Here is a 20,337-nt window from a genome sequence, read left to right on the forward strand (position 1 = left end):
AACTCAAGAACAAAAGTGTAATATATTGCAGCTTACCAATTCCTACATCTGAAGTCCCCTTCAGGAATATGCCAGTCATGCAGGGCAAAGTTTGGATTGGGCTGGTCCCTGTTATCCTGCATAGAGAGTGAGACCTCTTTCGTGATAAGTGTCTCAGGAATTACTGCCCTATCTGACCCAGTGTGCTGACTCTCCAATGTAGCAAAGCACAGCCTACAGCACTTTTAGAGGTTGTGTTGCAGCTATGAAAAAGGAGCACCAGCCTTTTATATTTGGCTCCCATTTTTTTTTGGTCCCATTTGGCACAAGTCTGTTGCATAGACCACCACTGCACCTGCTTGGCCTTGATTTTTTTTTTTTTTTGGGCTCCACTGCACATGTGTGCACCATTTGCTTTTTTTTTTTTTTTGGCACACTCAACAAAATACTGTGAAAAGCCTACCCCGCCCTCAACTAATTGCTGATCTCCACTCTTCCCACCACTCCATCCCCCACAGCTATTTCCTCCTGTACCACTCTCCCCTCCCTCCTAGATTGTAAGCTCCAAGGAGCAGGGCCCTCGAACCGCTCGTGTATTGCATTGTTACTGTACTGTCTCCCATTATATTGTACAGCGCTGAGCAAACTGTTGGTGATATATAAATACTGTATAATAATTTAAAGCACAGCAATCCTAAGATACTTCCTGGGTTCAACAGCCTACAATGCTGGGTACAAAAGGCTTCACCCTTTGCAGCAGCGAAAGTCAAGACCTCTTTGGGGCAATTTTTGCACTACACATGGCAGATCATAGGCACCAAGGGTTGGATGGCCATGCTTACTCAGACTTCGCTAACAGCTCGTGGGGTTGATAGTTTCTCTCCAAAAGGCCCCTGTACCCATTTTCTGGCAATTGCCCTCAGTCTGATCTACCTTCCTTTGGAAGCTCAGCAGGCCCAAGATGGGCAGAATCTTGGTCCTCTTAGAGGCAATAGATCACATGCTTGGAAACAAAATACATTTACATGACTTCCAAAGTTGTATTCTGTCTAAGGAGAATTTTCATAGCTTTGGTAACCTATTCGTTTTTGATATGAGACTAGCATACAAAACAAAAAAAAAAAAACCAGACGATTGTTCGTCCAATATTCTCATCATGTATATAAGGCCTAATGCAGGCCATAGATGGGGAGAAAAACGGCAGATTTTCGGCCGATTAACGAACTATCGGTCGGTCTAAAAAACTTACCTGACCACCAATTATTACGAAAATCGGCCGATTAATGAGTAACCTATAACGGGAAATGATGTCATTTTGTGGCCTTTGTGATCCTTTTTCGGAAAACGATCGTTCGTTTTTGACCATCAATGAGGATAAAGTCGGGCGTTTTTCGAAAATTTTCCAACATCACCGATAATCTGAAAGTCCAAAATACACGAAAAACGGCCGACAAAATCGTCCACTAACGATAAGATAATCGGCCGGTTTTATTTTCGGACGAAAAATCGGCCGTTTTTCTCCCCATCTATGGCCTGCATTAGTCTTCTCACCCTAAGGTCTGCAGCATGGGTTCCCTGAAATTGCCCAAGCCTGCTAGGATTTCCCAGTCCACTCACTAGAACTTGTCTTGTTTGGTGATTGGCCTCACTCTGAAAACCTTTTTTCTCCTCCTAAGCAATTGCTCAGCGATATCGTAAGGCTAAGGCACCATTCACACCTTGGCAGTCAGGGAAATCATGCAGAAATTTTGCACACATTCCCAGAAATGTGAATCACGCTTGTGGTGCCATTAATTTCTAATGGCACCCCAGACATAGGCAACAGTAGCATGTTTTGTTGCGCTCCAAAACGCGCATGGCTCACTGCCAAAAAAAAGGGGGGGTGCAGGAGCTACTTTATCAGTCGTGTGTAGTGTGTAGGGCAGCCCATTCAAAGTGAATGCTGTTGGGTGACAAATGTGCAAAATAGTGCCAAAAAAAAGTATATTTCTGCTCCGTGCTGGCACAGCCCCAGAGTTCTTTATTAAATATTTTTAAATCATCCCCAAAGATGCTCCTGCGTGGCACTTCCCTCCTAAAAATGCACAGAAATGCTTAAGTGTGAATGGGATTTTAAAGTGGATGCTTTTTGTATTAAGCTGTATTCCACTTTCAGCACTGCTGGTATTGGTGACCCATGAGTGTGGTTCTGCTGGTTCCTGGCCCATCTTCATTGTTCGACTCCATTCCTGCACACCGTCTGACTTCCAGTGTATACCTGTCTATAGGGATCTCAATCCCGCCTGTCGCCTTCTCTGTTTAATCATCACATTTTGTTTCTTCAACTTCTCCCCCTCCTCTCTCTTGCTCACTTCCAGGTCTTTCTCCTCCCCTTTGTTATTATCTCGGCTCTCCCTCCACCCCCTGTCAACAAGAGACCTGTAACCAGATGATAAGAGGGCAGGCAGCCTGTGCCTCTGTGCCTAGTCTTCTCTCTCCCTCTCGTCTCTCTCCCCATAGTACATCTGTCTGTCCCTGTCTTGTCTTGCCTCCTCCTGTCTCACATGCTTGCTCTATTACTTCTAGATTGCTCAGTGTGCCCTGCAGCTTCTTCATTGAAGAGCTGATTATCCTCCCTCCCTCTTCACCTATCCCTAGTACTTAACATGATCTTTCGCTCCCTGTGCTACCTTGGCTGATTCTCCCTTTTTCTGTAGAACTTCTCTACCCCAGACCAGAAATGGTCATGTCTATCCTTCCCTCTCCCCGTTTTAGACCCTTGCTACTGTCTGCCTGCCTTGCCTAGTTCCTCCATTCCTTTGAATCTCCCTCTTTTTCTCCATTTTCTGGCATCTGTCTCCTCTACCCCCACAAGCCAAATGTGACGGCCTCATTACTAGCCCCATCTTTAACTCCGGCCCCAGGATGTCGGCCCTACAGAAGTTGGAGAACTTGGCTTCGCGGGTATTCAGCCGTGGCCCCCGCGGTCCAGCGTCGGGGAGGGATCCGGGGCCTCCAGCCAGTCCTCCAGCACCCAGCCTGCCCAGCAACGTGTTAAGCTGGGATCGGGAGAGTGAGTGTGCACGATGCTATGCGGGGTAGGGACCCACGACTAACTGCGCAGTGCCCTTCATTACTGCAGTTCTTTTCTGTTTTAGTCAGGGGAAGGTGAAACGCTCTGCAGTCTGGAGTCGTAAGTGTTGTGCAATGTTCTGTAAGGAAAGTTGTGTGTTCTACGGAAGGTTATAAAATGTTCTGTAATCTGTATATGAAGCGTGTCCTTGTGCACTGGTGGTTTTTGATAGTCTGCAAGGTTTTTGCGCTAAGCTTGTGCCGCTTCTACTTTTGAACGTTGTCCTGGCACGCACACAGCTCCGCGATGCTCTGCATGCTTCTGTTATCTCGCCCTCTTAATGTTTAGTTAAAATAATCCCTAAATAACTTTAGGCTTGTGCAATGCTCTGCAATCCATTGTAGGTCATGCTCAGTGGTGCTGTTCAGTTTAATCTGTCATTGCAGTTTCCTGTGGGGTTTTTTTTCTTTCTTTGGAGTTTTATCAATGTTCTCCATGGCTCTGCATGACATGTGTCACTGTGTCAGCCTGAGCCTTGACTATGGGGATCACAGTGACTTGAGCTTTGAGCCAGATCGCTCTGGGTTTCTGCTGCTCTCTGAAAATAGGGAAAATTCGGGTGATTTGGGGTCTATTGCTGCCAGAGTTGGTCATTCACATAGGGATCTGATTGGATAGAATGAATTGTGGAACCCTCATGTAGCTTGCCTATCCTATTTTATGTTCGATGACCACCTCATTAGCTGGGAGTTTCCAATGTGCAATTTGGGGCCCATGCACACATACATTCTGGCATATTTCCCCACCAGGGTGCCCATAGGTGCTGTGTGTACAACTGCCGTATGCTGTATGTGCGTGTATAGATAAGTATGGAATCGCACACAAGCATACAGCTTGTCTGCGCCTAGAGTTTTTTTTATGCCCGTCCACATGCGTACGTACTTGCGCATGCAGCCTTTGACTTCTATAGGCAGCTGTGCCGGTATTTAGGCTGTATAGCTGTACGTATTCACTGTAAGGCCTCATGCACAGGGGGCATCTGAAAAAGCCCCTCTGAATTCCAGAACTGCTGGAAGGAAAATGTGGCTTAATAAAGCACTGAAAGCCATGTACTGCACACATGTTTAAATATGTATAGAATTTTGTCTGCTTTTAGGGCCAATTCACAATAGAATGCCAGGTTCTGTGCCAATTTCTTGCACCGCTTTCCAATTGCACTGCCCTTGCGGTCTGCAGTGGATGTTAGTGCAAGCAACTCAGTGCGTTTGCCTGTACCGGATTGCATGGTACAAAAGTATCATGCGATCCAGTTGCAGTGTGTTTGTGAAAGTAGGACATGCACTAATTTTCGGTGTGGTGCAATTTCAGCCCATTCCAGAATGAATGGACTGAAATCACACTGCATAGAACTGCATGTGAATCGCACAGGAAGCTCACACGTATGCCTGTAAACGCCTGTGTGTGGACACATAAGTGAATTTTTCAGCCCTTAAAAGCACCTAACATCTGTATAAAGTGGCTTTTTTATGCATGTGGCCTTAAAATGCTCTATATTTGTTGTTCTACCTTTTAAGATGTGTTCAGTGCGTTTATATAAAGCCTACCTGTCACCGGCAAATAAAATATAAAATACAACTCCCTGTTTACAGGTTACTAGTATTACTCCATCCGGCACCCTGATATGCAATGCAGCCCCACCAATATTTTGTGAAAATACTGACTTTTTCATAAGCATAATGGTCAGCACAGTGGCTAAATGGTTGGCACTTCCGCCTGGCAGTACTCAGGTCGTTGGTTCGAATTCCAACCATGGAGTGTGCATGTTCTCCCTGTACCTGCGTGGATTTCCTCTGGGTACTCCGGTTTTTTCCCACACTCCAAAGACATGCTGGTATGTTAATTGAATCCTGTCTAAATTGTCCCTAGTATATGAATGTAAGTTAGGGACCTTAGATTGTACTCACTAGGGACTAGGGACTGATGTGAATGTATGATTTATATATGTAAAGCGCTGCGTAAATTGATGGCGCTATACAAGTACCTGAAATAAATAATAATAATTTGTATTCTGCTAGGCGCACCTGGCCTAACACCACCCAGTTCAACAAAAGTCCGTTTTAAAAATTGATTGAGCTGGATGGAAAATTGCAGCCGATCAGTGACTGCTTTCTGTCGGATACAATCCTTGTTCAGCAGCGCTGTTGTATTCGGGTAGTCATGCGTACCATGGCTGCCTGCATACAATAGCCGGCAATGAAGATTCCTTCATCCACACTGTTAGCTTGAATTGATTTTCTCTCGATCAGCCCAAGTAGCTTAAAGTATATATTGCATCACAAGGTGCTGCTAAGCAGAGGGGCATTTATTTTTAATTGGATATTGGATAACAGGTTTGTGGCAAAGAGAACCTGCTGTAATGGAAATGCAGAAAGCTGGCTGTTGTGTTTACTCCTTCTTGCCCCCTCCCAGTGGCTCTTGAACCGAGTTGTAATGCCAATTTGTGGGGTGGACTTCCTGATCACTGTGATTGGCTGTCAGTGGTCACCTGATCAGGAGCCCATCCCACCAATTCCTGATCAGACACAGAGACCGAGAGCTGAGAGCACTCTTCGCAAAGAAACCACGGCCGCCTTCAACACATATTTGTGCAGTGTGGTTGGCAACAGGTTAAAGGTACTGGTTCTAAGGGCGGGTTGGGGATTCTCACTTTATAAAGTGGTTACGCTTGTTGCAGGTCAATGGCTGACTGGAAGGGATAAGGATGATGGCTTTGAAGCTTGCTCCTTTTTTAAAAGATGTGTGGGATTAAAAAAAAAACCAAATATTCAGACTCCCCTAGGTGGATGCAGCCTTGCTCCGATGGTGCATCTGTTCCCTGCCTCCTCTACACCGAGAACTGAGCAATCAAATACCTGCTCAGTTCTTGGTCTTCAGTGAGCAAAGAGTTAGTGACTGTCAGTCACTAGATTTTTGCTCTGTCCCTCCAGCACTCACTGTAGTGCTGGGCTGTGGAGGGGGTGGCTGGCTGAGGGGCAGAGCCAGCTGGCGGTCCAGGCATCTGGGTGGATCCCAACATTAGTCGGGATCACTCCAGAGTCTGGATTGGTTGTGTGACGTCAGCTGACGAGATTTAGATTGCTGTTGGATGAATCTGAGTCACTGCAGAATTAAGTGCACGCTAGTGGCCAAAAGAGCTTTAGTCATACATCTCCTTTAAAAAAACCTATTCGCAGTAGTAGCTCATCATATTTCTTACCTGCCTGATACCCTTTAACCTGCAGCAGATAGTCAGTTTTTCTCTATAAGGAGCTACTTGGATTTTTCAAATCTCATTGAAAATAACTGTCATATTTATGAAAATGTTTGCTTTCTTAAATGAGCCTTTTCAGCTTTTGTACCTTATTGTTTTTTCTTTTGTCTAACAGCAGCACATTTTTGCTGATTTTACACACAGTCCTACACCCCCATAGATGTGAACCGAGCCTTAAAGAATATCTTCACAAACACGTTTCGGGGCACAACGCTCCCTCTTCAACGTTTTCTACAAGGGCTCCAGTCCATAGATGTGCTGGCTGCATTAGTTTCCTTTTATGAAGAACATTTTGTACAGAAAATACTTGATCTACCCAGAAATGCCATGGTCTCATCACTTCCTTTGAGCTGGAAAGAAAGCACAAACCAGGTTATCTCACTTATGTGAACTACTAGTCACATTAACCCTTTCGCTGCCAGGTCCATACGTTGTCCGACATCAGTGCCTGACCTCACAATTGCTCTTTTGGAAGAATGGTCAAACCTTCCCATAGACACTTTTCAACTCTTCTGGGAAGGCTTTCCCCAAGGTTTAGAAGCCGTTATAGCTGCAAAGGGTGGGCCAACTCAATATTGATCCCTATGGACTAAGACTGGGATGCCATCAAAGCTGGGCTCAACAAATCCCAGTCACCATGGCGACTAGAAAATGCGGCCTGGCGCCCGGGCTGTTGTCAGCCCCAGTGGTGTAGCATGTGGGAACGCGCCAGGCACAACATTGCCGGGCAGCCTGCCGGTGTCACTGCCACGTGTGTGATGCCGGGGGGTAGGAAGGAGTGGTGCTGTGAGGGCGGGTTATTGGAGGAGAAAGGTGGGAATGTGAAGGGCGGGTTAGGAGAGATACGGGGCTGTACATTAGGAGGCGGAGCTGGCAGGAAGTGTCCCCTGTGCGGCTCTCAGTGACACCTGCCGCTTTGGGGAGACTCAGCCTCACCTCAGAGCAGAAACCGGCAGCATGACAGCCAGTGTGGCCACCTATCCGTGCCCAATCGGTGCAGCCTCATCAATGGTCCATCCAGTGCCACCCCATCCGTGGCTCTATCAGTGCCACCTCACCATTGGCCCTATCAATGCAGCCTCATCACCGCACATCAGTGAAGACAAATGACTTATTTGAAGAAAAAGGTGTTTTTTATTTATTTTAAATTTTTTTAATTTTCAGTCTTTTGTTTGTGTATTTGGTAGCACATAAAAAACCCAGTGGTGATTAAACATGACTAAAAGAAAGCTCTATCCGTCTCAAAAAAAGGATAAAAATTGAATTTGGGTACAGTGTTGCATAACCGCGCAGTTGTCCTTTACCCTTCGGTTTACATCTGTGCGGGTGGTGCTGCTGCGGGACCGCACAAGTACCTGCAGCAGCACCACCCACACAGTAATGCGGGACCCGCAGGGGGTGTGCCATTAATTCTAATGACACGCCGTCCGCACTGGAAATCGCAACCGTACTGGGAACCTCCGTTCCCGTGCGGGCTGCAATTTCCAAAGTAGTGCAGGGACTTCTTCTCTGAGTGTCACGGGGCACGGGAACCATTCAAAAGAATGGGCTTTCGTGCCCACGCAAATTGTGGACTGCACAGATGTGAACCATGGCCTAAAGTGTGACAGCATTGAAAGTTAAAAATTGGCCTGGGCAGGAAGGGAGCGAAAGTAACCAATAGGCAAGTGGTAAAAAAAAAAACTGGCTTCTAACTTTTTTAGCTGGCTTCTAGATTCAAAGCAAATTTGTCAAGTCCTGCTTTAAAGTTCATATACATGTGAAGGCAGGCGTCCCAATACTTTTGGCTATATAGTGTATGTGGTATATCCTTTACTTTTTTATGTGCTGCTGCTCCTTTTCACAAACTTTTTTTTTTCTTTTTTTTTTTCCCTTTGCACAGTGATTTTTGGTTGTATTGCTACAATAGCAAAGCCATATATTCTGCCAATGTGATTGATATCATAAGCCCTAATATAGAATCGCCCTATAATGACAGTGCCGTGGGCCTGTCATTAGAATTGGTAATGGATCCACATTTACGTGGAATTTGCCCATTACCTAGTAATCCGTCTATAAAATCCCTCACGCCCTCTGCACAGCTGACATAACCGGTTTGTCTCTGCTGCTAACAGGAGTGGCCTCCGGTATAGGAGTACAATTGCCTATGATGTTCTAGTGTGACAGTGCTCATGTCTAGTATGAGCTCATGTCATTCTGTCAGAGCTGGGGCCCCTCCATTCTACATGCAGTGTGGAAATTGGAGCGTTCAGCCGGTGTCACCTTGCAGGACCTTGTGGAAGCAGCGCCTTGGTCCTTGTTATCTTCCTTATCTCTGTTTGGTTGTGCACAGACGCTGGAACACAGCAGGTCCTGCTCGCTGGCTCGGGAGGTGGATAAGGCGCCCTGTTTTTTTGTATGCTGCTCAGAAAAACTGTTTCTCTTTGTAAGAGATTGTGCTCAGATTTCACTCTTCTGTCTCCTTGCACTGTAGAGGTGTCAAGTTTTCTGCTGGTTTTAGACCACCTGCAGTAACACAATTGTATCCACCCTGTAAGGCCTCCTTCACATAGACCTGTGCTTCTGTGCAGAGGGTCATGTTTATGGGCCCCAAGAATGACATACTCCATGCAGTTGGCCTGTCAAAAATCAATGACCGTCGAAGATATGCAGCGGCTGTATGGATGCTCCTGCACACGCCAGTGGTTATATACAGAAATTGATGTGCAGTGCTGGCGGCAGATAATCTACATTTACATAACTATGCATTTGTCTCTTTATGGGTGTAAACGCTGGCATGTTCAGGAATGTCTGTACAGCTGCTGCATCTCTTTGGCTGTCATTGATTTTCTGTTTCAATATATTTATTAAGAATGTTTTTTGTTTTTAAGAATATAACAAGCTAAAAATACGCCCTCACAGGGGCAGAGCAGAACAATAACACATAAACAAACATCCTGCTGACTTGTATTCGTCAAATAATGAAATGTCCATTGACATCAAGAAGGGACGGCAGAAAGCCGAACCAAATAGCAGCAGTAAGCCAACATAATATCGGAAAAAGGAGAGAAAAGAAAAAAAGGTTAGAAGAAAATAAAACAAAAGGGAATCAGAAAACATGAAAGAAGGGAAACTAGAAGGATCATGGATCCGGGGCTAGCATAGGCAGCGACTATAGGAGGCCATAACTAGTAGGAGGCAGGGATGGCAAGGAATAACGTATCCAAGGTTCCCAAACCTTAAGGAATCTCAGATGAGAGTCATGAAGAATGCTAGACATCTGTTCACTGAACAACATAGCATTTACCCGGGTCTTCACCCCCTGGAAGACAACCAAAGGGGTTCTCCAAGCTTGAGCTACAGGGCTGTCATTGATTTTCAACAGGCCAGCTGCACGGAACACCTGTCATTGCCTGGGCGCAACAACAGGACAGTCAGATATTTTGTAGTCTCCTGGCTCTAAATGGATGGGGTGGATGAGCACAGCTCCAGTGCAAGAGATCGTTTTTGGATTTCCAGAGGTGGGTTTTACATCAGTGCTGCTAGGGGTGGGGGGATGAAGGCAAGACTGTTACTTTGCCCCTAAGTGCCTACAGAACTAAAATCAAGTCACTGCATTCTGCTGGTCTTGGTTAGACTAACGAGGAATGTAAAGCTGGCCATACACGTAGATTTTTCTTTGCTCGGCTAACAGCAGGGATTGATGAATCTCCAGCTGCAGCTATTATGTTATGACAGCTGGCCCCCATGGACTGTTAAAATATCCAAACAGCACCTGCATTTGATTAGATGCAGCCACTGTTTAGCTGACAATTTTCTACCTGGATCCTTCAACTTTTCCTTGAATGTTGGGAAGGTGGCAGCCAACAGGAACACCTGTGGAGTGGTCGGATCCTTAGGAACCAGCTGAATCAGCCTACTTCTGTATGCGTTCTTTTGCCTTGATAGACATCCCTTGGTTGTACTTTTTTACAGAGAGATTCGCTGAGTTGGATTTCTCTAGCTATTTACCATTGTTTTGTTTTTTCTTTCAAAAATAGGCTTTTTTGGGGTGCTCCAGTCCCCTCCTTCATAAGCATAAATGTGCACTTTTAAAGCGGTTGTAAAGGCTCAAGGTTTTTTACCATCATGTATTCTATGCATTCAGGTAAAAAACCACCTGTGGGCAGCAGCACCCCCAAACACTTACCTGAGCCCCATCTCAACCCCTGCGATATGCACAAGAGCCGCAGCTCCCCTGGGTCTCTCCCTTCTAATTGTCTGAGACAGCTGCGTTAGCCATTGGCACCCACTACTGTCAATGACAGCCAGTGAGCCAATGAGGAGGGAGTGGGTCAGGGCCGAGCCGCGCTCTGTGTCTGAATGGACAGACCGTGCAGTGGCTTGGGAGCAAGCCTTCTCAGTGCCCCCATAGCAAGTTGCTTGCTCTGGGGGCAGGAGGGAGGGGCCAGGAGCACTGGCGTGGGACTCGAGTAATGGAGGATCGGAGCTGCTCTGTGCAAAACCGTTTGCCAAGTATGAAAAAAAAAAAAAAAAAACAAGCCTTTAATATCACTTTCAATATTTTGAAAATGAACTTCATGTAATCTGCATTAATTTCACCCACTAAAAATACCGTTCCGTGTTTTTTTTTTTTTGTTTTTTTTTTGTGGTGTACAAATCTTCACAGATACTATAGTGTCGTTTTATAAACTACATGTGTGGTGTGGATTGAAGCTGTTCAGCAGTTCAGGTCAGGTTTACATCGGGCTCAGGACAGGTTCAGGTCAGGATTTTATCCTGTTCACACATGTGCGGTTTAGAAACTGTTCCCATAGAAGTCACGTGCGGTTTATAAACGGTTCCCATAGAAGTCACATGTGCAGTTTAGAAATGATTCCCATACAAGTCACATGTGCGGTTTATAAACGGTTCCCATAGAAGTCACATGTGCAGTTTAGAAATGATTCCCATACAAGTCACATGTGCGGTTTATAAACAGTTCCCATAGAAGTCAATAACTTGTAATCCCCACACCTGAACCTGAAGGCACTGCTTTAGAAATCGTACAGGACTCTTTTTCAGACCGCACTGAATCTGCACTGCCAGTGCATCAGACATATGTGAACAGGCAAGAAGCAATGTTATTTCACATCTCATGTGGATTGGATGCGGTTCAAACCACATCCAAATCTGCATATATGGGAACCGGCACTAAATTGTCATCCAGCATGTCCATTTATAACTCTGGGAAGTTGTGACCGGTTGTATAGACTAGATGTGATTAATATAATAAAATGTGGCAGCTGTATGTCACTGGCTAATGCTGCCACTTGAATCACTCAACTGTCTCTCTTCCACGTCACGCCGTCTGGTGCATGTCTCTGTGAAAGGCACACCAACTATCCGGTTATCATGACACTGCATTCTTTAAGGCGAACCCCCAAACCCACACTAGCTGACTCTTCGTCTTTGGTTTGTATTGTCACATGCTCTCTAGTGGCAGGTGGCTGTCTTTTAAGTGAGTGTATTGATCTTGAGCAATGGTTCTCAGCCGTAGTGAGATGGTGACCCAGTAAATTCTTACAAATCCTTCTGTGCCCAAAGCGACAAGCACCCATTTACTACTTTGCAGTACGTTAAGGCAGCCCATTTCATATGAATGGGCTGCCAATGCAACATAATGTGTCAAAAATCGCACATGGCTCTATTAATGCAACACAAAGCGCTTCCATGTGTTGTGGAGGGTGGCAGCATGCTACAATCCAGGTGTGTTGCCTTAGCATGTTGACGTGTCATTTAAAATGAGTGACGCCCGACACAGCAAAGCGTGTTGTGTGTTACCGCCACTCAGAAGTGTGAAAAAGGCCTCGGAGGGGAAACGTTTTATACGTTCTATGCAATAAAAGCATAGAAATGCAAATATTCACTTTTATTGTATGAGTATAAACTTTCTTTGTCCGCCTAGTGCCTGCTATGTATGTCTATTGTTTAATGTTGCCGTCGTGTAATTATTGCATGTTTGCAATAGGCATAGTCAATACACATATATAGCAGGCATAGGCGGGTGACACGTCTGCAGCTACAGATCACGTACCACGAGAAGAGCATGTGCTATAAGAATCCTATACCCTTGCAGTGCTTAGTGAATGTCATTTAAGCTGGGTACACACGGGCAAAAATCGGTAGAAAACAGTCAGTTTGGCAGGAACCAACTGACTTCCGTTCGATGTGTACATCTGTCTGTTCTGCCGCAGCTTACAACCGGCTTCTGTTGACTGGGCATGCTGGAAAACCAGCAGTCGATCAGCACTTGTAGTCATTGGCTGCGAGTGCTAATCGGTGTGTTCTGGCGGGGGGCAGTCCTCATTTCAGAATGCAATAGCGCAGCAGGGGAGATCATCACTTGAGTTAGTACATCAATCTCAGTTTTTCTTTTGTTCAGCTCGCTGGGTTGAATGAAATAAAAAAAACTTATTGTATGTACCCAGCCTTGTAGGTTTCCTCCACTGACTCCACGGATCTCTGCTGTTTCTGCATTCTGTGCAATCTCTTTGGTCATGTGACCACCATGGAGGTCTCTAAACTGCCAGAGCTGGAGAAGAGATACTTAGAGCTGGGTGTCAAGACTTTCAAAAAGCTCAGATACTTAACACAGCACAAGTGCACACCCCCCAGTGCTGGGCTCACAGGAGGGAGGAGTTATTCAAGAACTACCTGTGCGGGACTGCCGCTTGCATGCGCTTAGGGCTATCCTGGCTGAATGCTGTGTGGTATATGGGATTATCCTGGCTACATGTTGTGCACTGCTTGGGGTCATCCAGGCTGTAGACTCTGGAGAAGACTGGAAGCCATGACCTGGCAGGAGGGAAGCCATGCTCTCCCAATAGTGATTGGCCTGATAGAGATTTTTTTGGACAGCCCCTAAACACTGACTGTTTTGTGGGGGTTTTTTTTTCTTGTTTTGTTTTTTTTCCTGTAAGAGTTGACCGATCAACTGTACAACTCAATTGAAAAACAAACTGAAATCTTTTAGGGGTTGGAAGTAAACATAAAAAACTAAAATAATGTAGTTGCATAAGTGTGCACACCCTCTTATATTTGTGGATGTAGCTGTGTTTAGAATTTAAGCAATCACATTCAAAATCATGTTAAATAGCAGTCAGTACACACCTGCCATCATTTAAAGTGCCTCTGATTAACCCAAAATAAAGTTCAGCTGTTCTAGTAGGTCTTTCCTGACATTTTTTTAGTTGCATCCTACAGCAAAAGCCATGGTCCGCAGAGAGCTTCTAAAGTATCAGAGAGATCTCATTGTTGAAAGGTATCAGTCAGCAGAAGGGTGCAAAAGAATTTCCAAGGCATTAGATATACCATGGAACACAGTGAAGACGATGAAAAGACAAGAAGAAAACTGGTCTGGGAGGCCTACAGTGACAATAAAGGAGCTACAGGAATATCTAGCAAGTCCTGGCTGTGTGGTACATGTGACAACAATCTCCCGTATTCTTCATATGTCTGGGCATTGAGGTAGAGTGGAAAGACTGAAACCTTTTCTTATTAGGAAAAACATCCAAAATAAAATATTTTTTGGGAAAAAAGAAAAACATCCAATCTCAGCTAAATTTTGCAAAAACATCTGAAGTCTCCCAAAAGCATGTGGGAAAATGTGTTATGGTCTGATAAAACCAAGGTTGAACTTTTTGGCCATAATTCCAAAATACAGTATATGTTTGGCACAAAAACAACACTGCATATCAAAGGAACACCATACCCACTGTGAAGCATGGTGGTGGCAGCATCATGCTTTGGGGCTGTTTTTCTTCAGCTGGAACTGGGGCCTTAGTCAAGGTAGAGGGAATTATGAACAGTTCCAAATACCAGTCAATATTGACACAAAACCTTCAGGCTTCTGCTAGAAAGCTGAACATGAAGAGGAACTTCATCTTTCAGCATGACAACGACCCAAAGCATACATCCAAATCAACAAAGGAATGGCTTCACCAGAAGAAGATAAAAGTTTTGGAATGGCCCAGCCAGAGCCCAGACCTGAATCCGATGGAAAATCTGTGGGGTGATCTAAAGAGGGCTGTGCACTGGAGATGCTCTCACAATCTGACAGATTTGGAGTGTTTTTGCAGGGAAGAGTGGGCAAATATTACCAAGTCAAGATGTGCCATGCTGATAGACTCATCCCCAAAAAGACTGAGTGCTAGAATCACATCAAAAGGTGCTCCAACTGAGTATTAGTTTAAGGGTGTGCACACTTCTGCAACCATATTATTTTTTTTTCTACTTCCCTCCACCTAAAAGATTCCAGTTTGTTCTTCAACTGAGTTGTGCAGTTTATAGGTCACATTAAAGTTGGAAAAAGTTCTGAAATTATTTCTTTGTCTCATTTGTTTACATCCCAGAAACCTGACATTTTAACAGGGGTGTGTAGGCTTTTTATATCCACTGTACCATACCTGTGGGATCCTTGTAGAAGCTGGAAATTATTGTAGATTCCATCATGCCAGTGATCTCCACTAGCTTCCAGATCCTGTGGCGAGCAGCTGTGCTGGTTACTGAGCACAGGAGATCTCCCGCTTGGCACAGGCACTATTCAGAGAATACTGTATTTTCCTAATCCACCTCATCCAATCAGAATGCTTTGCATTAATTGCTAATTTTTCTCCTTATGGCACCCGTACTGAGCAAGACATCTCCTGTGTTCACTTTACAGCAGGGCAACTGCTTGGCATGGGACCGAGAAACTAGTGGAAATCATTGTAGTAGTGGTGCCTATTAGAGTGATTCCCAGCTTCCAGGGGGATCAGCCAAGTATGGTATATACACAGATACATTAGTCCAAGCTGGACCAATGTAACTGTGTAAAATTATCCATACTTGGAATTCTTTTTTCAGGGCCGGTTAACACCACATACAGTCTAGTGCATTTTTTTTTCCCGCTTCAAAAACTCATGGATAGTAGGTTATATGTTTTCCAATGGTATCGTTCACACCAATACAGTCAGTTCCAGAAAAAGTAGAACATGCTGCATTTTTTTCTGCACTGAACTGTACTGGAACGTGGTAAAACACACAGGAAAGCGCCTAAACTCACCAAAAACGCACCAGAATGCACATGTCCTTATTTAAGGTGAACGGGAGGGGGATAAAAGCTCGAACGCATCAAAAACGTGCATGCAGGAACTCATCTGGACCTTGTTCTATGTTGTGAATCGGCATCTTTCTTAAATGAATAATCAAGTAAGAGAAGCAGAGATCAAGTGTTTAGGTTTTAACACATGTGGCCCTCACTGTAGGGAGCCCGAGGCAGCACTTACCCTAACCTCCGCCCGCCATATAGGGCAATGACAGGCGCAAGGCGGTTCTCTCATTCTGGGAGGATGTCATAGGATGTCCTCCCATTCTGATCGCGCATGTGTGGCTCAGGGAGCGTGCGGCGATCGGCAGCTCGGTCATGTGATCAGCTTTGTCCAATCGCAGCTGATCGCATGTAAATAGGGAAATGCCGGTTATCGGCATTTCTCTCACGAGCTGGCACGCTGACAGCAGGAGAGGAGAGCCGGTAATCTGCATTCCTCGGAGGGGACATGTACACAAATCATCAGAGCACTGATGATCAGTGCAGCCCCAGCAGTGCCAGCTGTCAGTGCCCATCAATGCAACATATCAGTGCCCATCTGAGCTGTCAGTCAGTGCCGCCTATCAATGGCCATCAGTGCCATCTATCCGTGCCCATCACTGCAGCCTCATTAGCGCATATCGGTGAAGGAGAAAAATCACTTATTTACAAAATTTTAAAACAAAAACAGAGGAAAAGAGCTTTTTTTTTTCAAAATTTTCAGTTTTTGGTTTGTTTAGCAAAAAATAAAAAACCCAGAGGTGATTAAATACCACCAAAAAAAAGCTCTATCTGTCTCAAAAAAAATGATAAATATTTCATATGGGTACAGTGTTGCATGACTGCGCAATTGTCATTCAAAGTGCGACAGCACTGAAAGCTGAAAATTGGCCTGGACTGGAAGGGGGTATAAGTGCCCTGTAGGCTAGTGGTTAAGGCTAGTACACATGGGCTGAAAATCGGTTGGTTCAACAGAAACCCACTGCCATTCAGCCTGTGTGTACAACAGCCTGTCTGACAGAAGCATTTATCGAATGGAAAACCAGCATCTGATCAGCGCTTGCAGTGCTGATCAGTATGTTCTGGGGACGGTCCCCCTGTCAGAACATTGTAGCTCAGCAGGGGCGATCACTGCACTAACATTGCTTGGTTAGTACGGTGACCTCTCAGGTTTTTTCTTTTTTTTTTTTTTTTTTTTTTTTCAACCCCGCTGGGTTGAATGGGGAAAAAAAAAAACTCCCCGTGTCTACCTAGCATTAGGATATACATATTAAAAGTGAATTTTCACCTTGGATGTAAAAATGTAAAGATCATTCGCTATAAATACTGACTTAACAAAAACACAGACACCTGTCCAGAGATCCAGTGCCCACCTCACCCGATGGTACTTCGCTGGTTTTTGGGTCCCTAACTGTGGGAAGCTGGCTGTGACTCCTTGCAGCTTCACAGGTGGCTCCCCACTGCACATGCCACGCTGCATCCTTTGGTCCCACAGCCTCCTGGGACCTGTGATGTGTCTTGAGAAGCTCTAAGCAGAGAGGGGGGGTGCCAAAGTTCCACTCCGATCGCCTAGAAAGTCGGAGCAGAAGTGAGAGGGGTCAACTATCAAAACTAGGTACCTGCTACCCCAAAAAAAAAATATTTCAGATATTATAGAGGGGGGAAGAGGAAAAAAAGTGGAACTTTCCTTTTTGGGTAAAGTTCCGCTTTAAGTCCTTTTTTGTTACCTTTTTTAAAGAATATGTAAAGCCCAAACCTTTTTTTTTTTCTTTTTATTTCTGTCTGTGGCCTGTTGGGGAGATTTCCCTTCACTTCCTGTTCTAGAGACACCAGTGTCTGTGGAGTGTCACTGAGCACCGTTCCCTGTTAGGGTGACCATTGTGACAAAGAAGGATGATGGGGAGGTTATGTAAGTAGATATTGTCCATTGCTGAGGACAAAGGCCTTATTAAACTGACTTGGAATCTCTGGGAACGTGAGCCAATAAGGCAGTTCTTGTCCACCTACTCAGCACATACACCCCATTTACTATGTTATTATCGTTATTTATGTTACACTGGTAAGACGGGTGGAAACTTCCAGTACTGTGGGTGTATGGCTGATGACCTCCTTATCTGATGATGAACAGCTGTGGAATACAGTCCAGCTAGAAGGACGGACGTGTCTGAGCACAGCAGCCTTCTGACAGTTCACAAAGTCTGTAGTAGAGTCACGGGTAGCCATTGTAACCAATCAGACTGTTCTTACTTGGTCAGGAAGAATGAACGCTACAGACTGGTTGTTTGCAATGAGGTTGCTCATAATGTCTGCATGAAGAACTGAACTCTAAAAGCAAGGAGAGGTTAAATGACTATTGTCCAGTATTGCCTGTGGTCTCTGTGCTGCTGTTGTTTTCTCGAATACGGACTTACCATGGCTTGTTCTGCATTGTGGGGGTGGCCATCTTGGTAGAGGCAGGGCTTTGTTTCCTCCTGTCAGAACCTGCAGCAAGGACAACAGTGAGCAGCACAATAGGGACATCACTGAGTTGCACTCCAAATCTTCTGAGACCAGCAGTTAGAGGCAACAGTGCCTTAGATTGCACACTGCAGATATACAGCTATGAGGCTGTAGGTATAGGAGTGCCTAGGTACACTCATACCAACAGTGCCTTAGATGTCACACTGCAGATATACAGCTATGAGGCTGTAGGTACAGGAGTGCCTAGGCACACTTGCATATTAACAGTGCCTTAGATGTCACACTGCAGATATACAACTGAGGCTGTAGGTATAGGAGTGCCTAGGCACACTCACATACAACCGTGCCTTAAATGTCACACTGCAGATATACAGCTATGAGGCTGTAGGTCCAGGAGTGCCTGGGTACACTCGCATTCCAACAGTGCCTTAGATGTCACACTGCAGATATGCAGCTATGAGGCCGTACGTACAGGAGTGCCTGGGCACACTTACATATTAACAGTGCCTTAGATGTCACACTGCAGATATACAACTATGAGGCTGTAGGTACAGGAGTGCCTAGGCACATTAAAAATGCCTTTTTAGATGTCACACTGCAGATAAACCATTATGAGGCTGTAGGTACAGGAGGACCTAGTCAAACTTACATGCCATTAGTGCCTTGGATGTCACACCAGATTTACAGCTATGAGGCTGTAGGTACAGGAGGGCCTAGGCACTCTCCCATATTTAACAGCACCTTAGATCTCAAACTGCAGATAAACAGTTATGAGGCTGTATGTACAGGGAGTGCCCAGGCACACCCACATATTGTATTCCAAATCTCCTGAGACCTACAGTCAGAGTCAACAGTACGTTAGATGTCACACTGCAGATATACAGTTAGGCTGTAAGTACAGGAGTGCCTAGGCATGGTCATATACCAACATTGCCTTAGGTAATATTTTTCATATATACAGCTATGAGGCTATAGGTGCAGGAATGCCTAGGCATGCTCACATACCAACAGTACCTCATATGTCACACTGCAGATATACTGTACATCTATGAAGCTGTAGGTACAGGAGTGCCTAGGCACACTCGCATAGTAACACTGCCCTAGATCTCAGACTGTAGATTAGGGTGTGTACAGGGAGTGCCTAGGCACACTCACATTTTAGAACGCGCACTACTACTTTTCAGGAGGCATCCCAGACACAAGGTTGGGAACAAGAATAGGTATTTCTGTCTCTTCGTTTGCTCTATGCCGGTTTCAGGGTTGCAACCCAAAAATATATTAAAAGCAGCTGCCAGGCAACTGCCATTTTCATGAAGAGTTGACATTGGTTTTTCCCATGAACTCAGGGCAGTTGTAGAAAAAAAAAAACAATATAGTGGTGAAATAATTTTAAACAAAATGTATTTAAATGCAGCAAATGTAAGCGCCTGAATTTGTCTTCATATCGACCTGTAACCCCCTGGAGAGGAGCACTTATACATGGAGCTGCAGGAGCCAATCAGGCTCTGCTGCAGTGCACATGTGCTGCCAGGAGGAGTGAGCAGAAAGGTGACACCACCTATCAGCGTCTTTTTTTTTTTTTTTGTCCAGGATATCTTTTCACACAATTCCTTTGGCAGGTAAAACCATTTCCATATATGATAAAGTCGTCTTATTATTATTTTGTCAAATGTCACACACATTCCATGCAGGCTGTGTACATTTTGGGTGTAATTTCTGCAACAGATTATTTCCTACAATCATTACCTCCATCTAGTACTCAAAATGCAGTATGGTTTTCTCATTGAGGAATTTCAGTGCTATATTGTATTTTTGACACTAGATGGAGCTGACAATCAAAGGAATGAATCTATTACCAAAATTTGGGCCGATTAATACAGCCTACTCGAATGTGTGTGTGACATTCGTCCAACAAAAGTTTTATAAATGGACCCTAAGTGTTTATTTAGGTGTTTGTGTGAAATTATGATTTTAAATGTTTCCTCTGATTTTTGTTTACACCTAGAATGTCAAAATCCTCTTGAGGTACTTTAATCTTCTTCTTTTTTTTTTCTCTTTCTTTGCAGTGAAAGAATTCCTAGCCAAAGCAAAGGAAGACTTTTTGAAGAAATGGGAAAACCCAGCACAGGTAACACCTCTACAGCTCCATACACTGTGCATATTGATTCACATACTAAATACACAGGGGCAATTCATAAATAGGACTTCCCAGGATATAATATATTTCTATGGTATGGTTTCCACTCAGCTTTATAAAGATAGGGACATATCTGTGTTACCTGTATTATCTCTCTGGTCTGAAACTCCTGCTATCAACTCTTCAACATAGAATGCCTGTCTGATAAGGCATAGTTCTTAAACCCCAACTCTGGCCAGTGTAGAGATTAGGTGTTAAAGCAATTGAAGAGTCAAATGCCACCGCTTGTGATCGCTTTTTAGATTGCGGTA

General features: G+C 44.7%; 1 protein-coding gene across 3 annotated transcripts in view; it reads left to right on the forward strand.

Annotated features, from left to right (window-relative positions):
- The window catches only part of LOC149436915 (cAMP-dependent protein kinase catalytic subunit alpha), a 98,202-nt gene that overhangs the window by 42,465 nt on the left and 35,400 nt on the right, over positions 1–20,337 (forward strand). For 2 of the 3 annotated variants that reach the window (XM_089661228.1, XM_089661229.1), the window contains exon 3: positions 19,956–20,017. In XM_089661228.1, coding sequence (XP_089517354.1) covers positions 19,956–20,017 — 62 coding nt within the window. Of the gene's footprint in view, positions 1–2,438; positions 3,032–19,955; positions 20,018–20,337 lie in introns of those variants that run through there. The other variant, XM_089661227.1, reaches the window with a different exon arrangement.

The sequence above is a fragment of the Staurois parvus genome, unplaced genomic scaffold, assembly GCF_062004578.1.
Source record: "Staurois parvus isolate SC_StPar_1 unplaced genomic scaffold, SC_StPar_1.0 ptg001328l, whole genome shotgun sequence".
Taxonomy (NCBI): Eukaryota; Metazoa; Chordata; class Amphibia; order Anura; family Ranidae; genus Staurois; species Staurois parvus.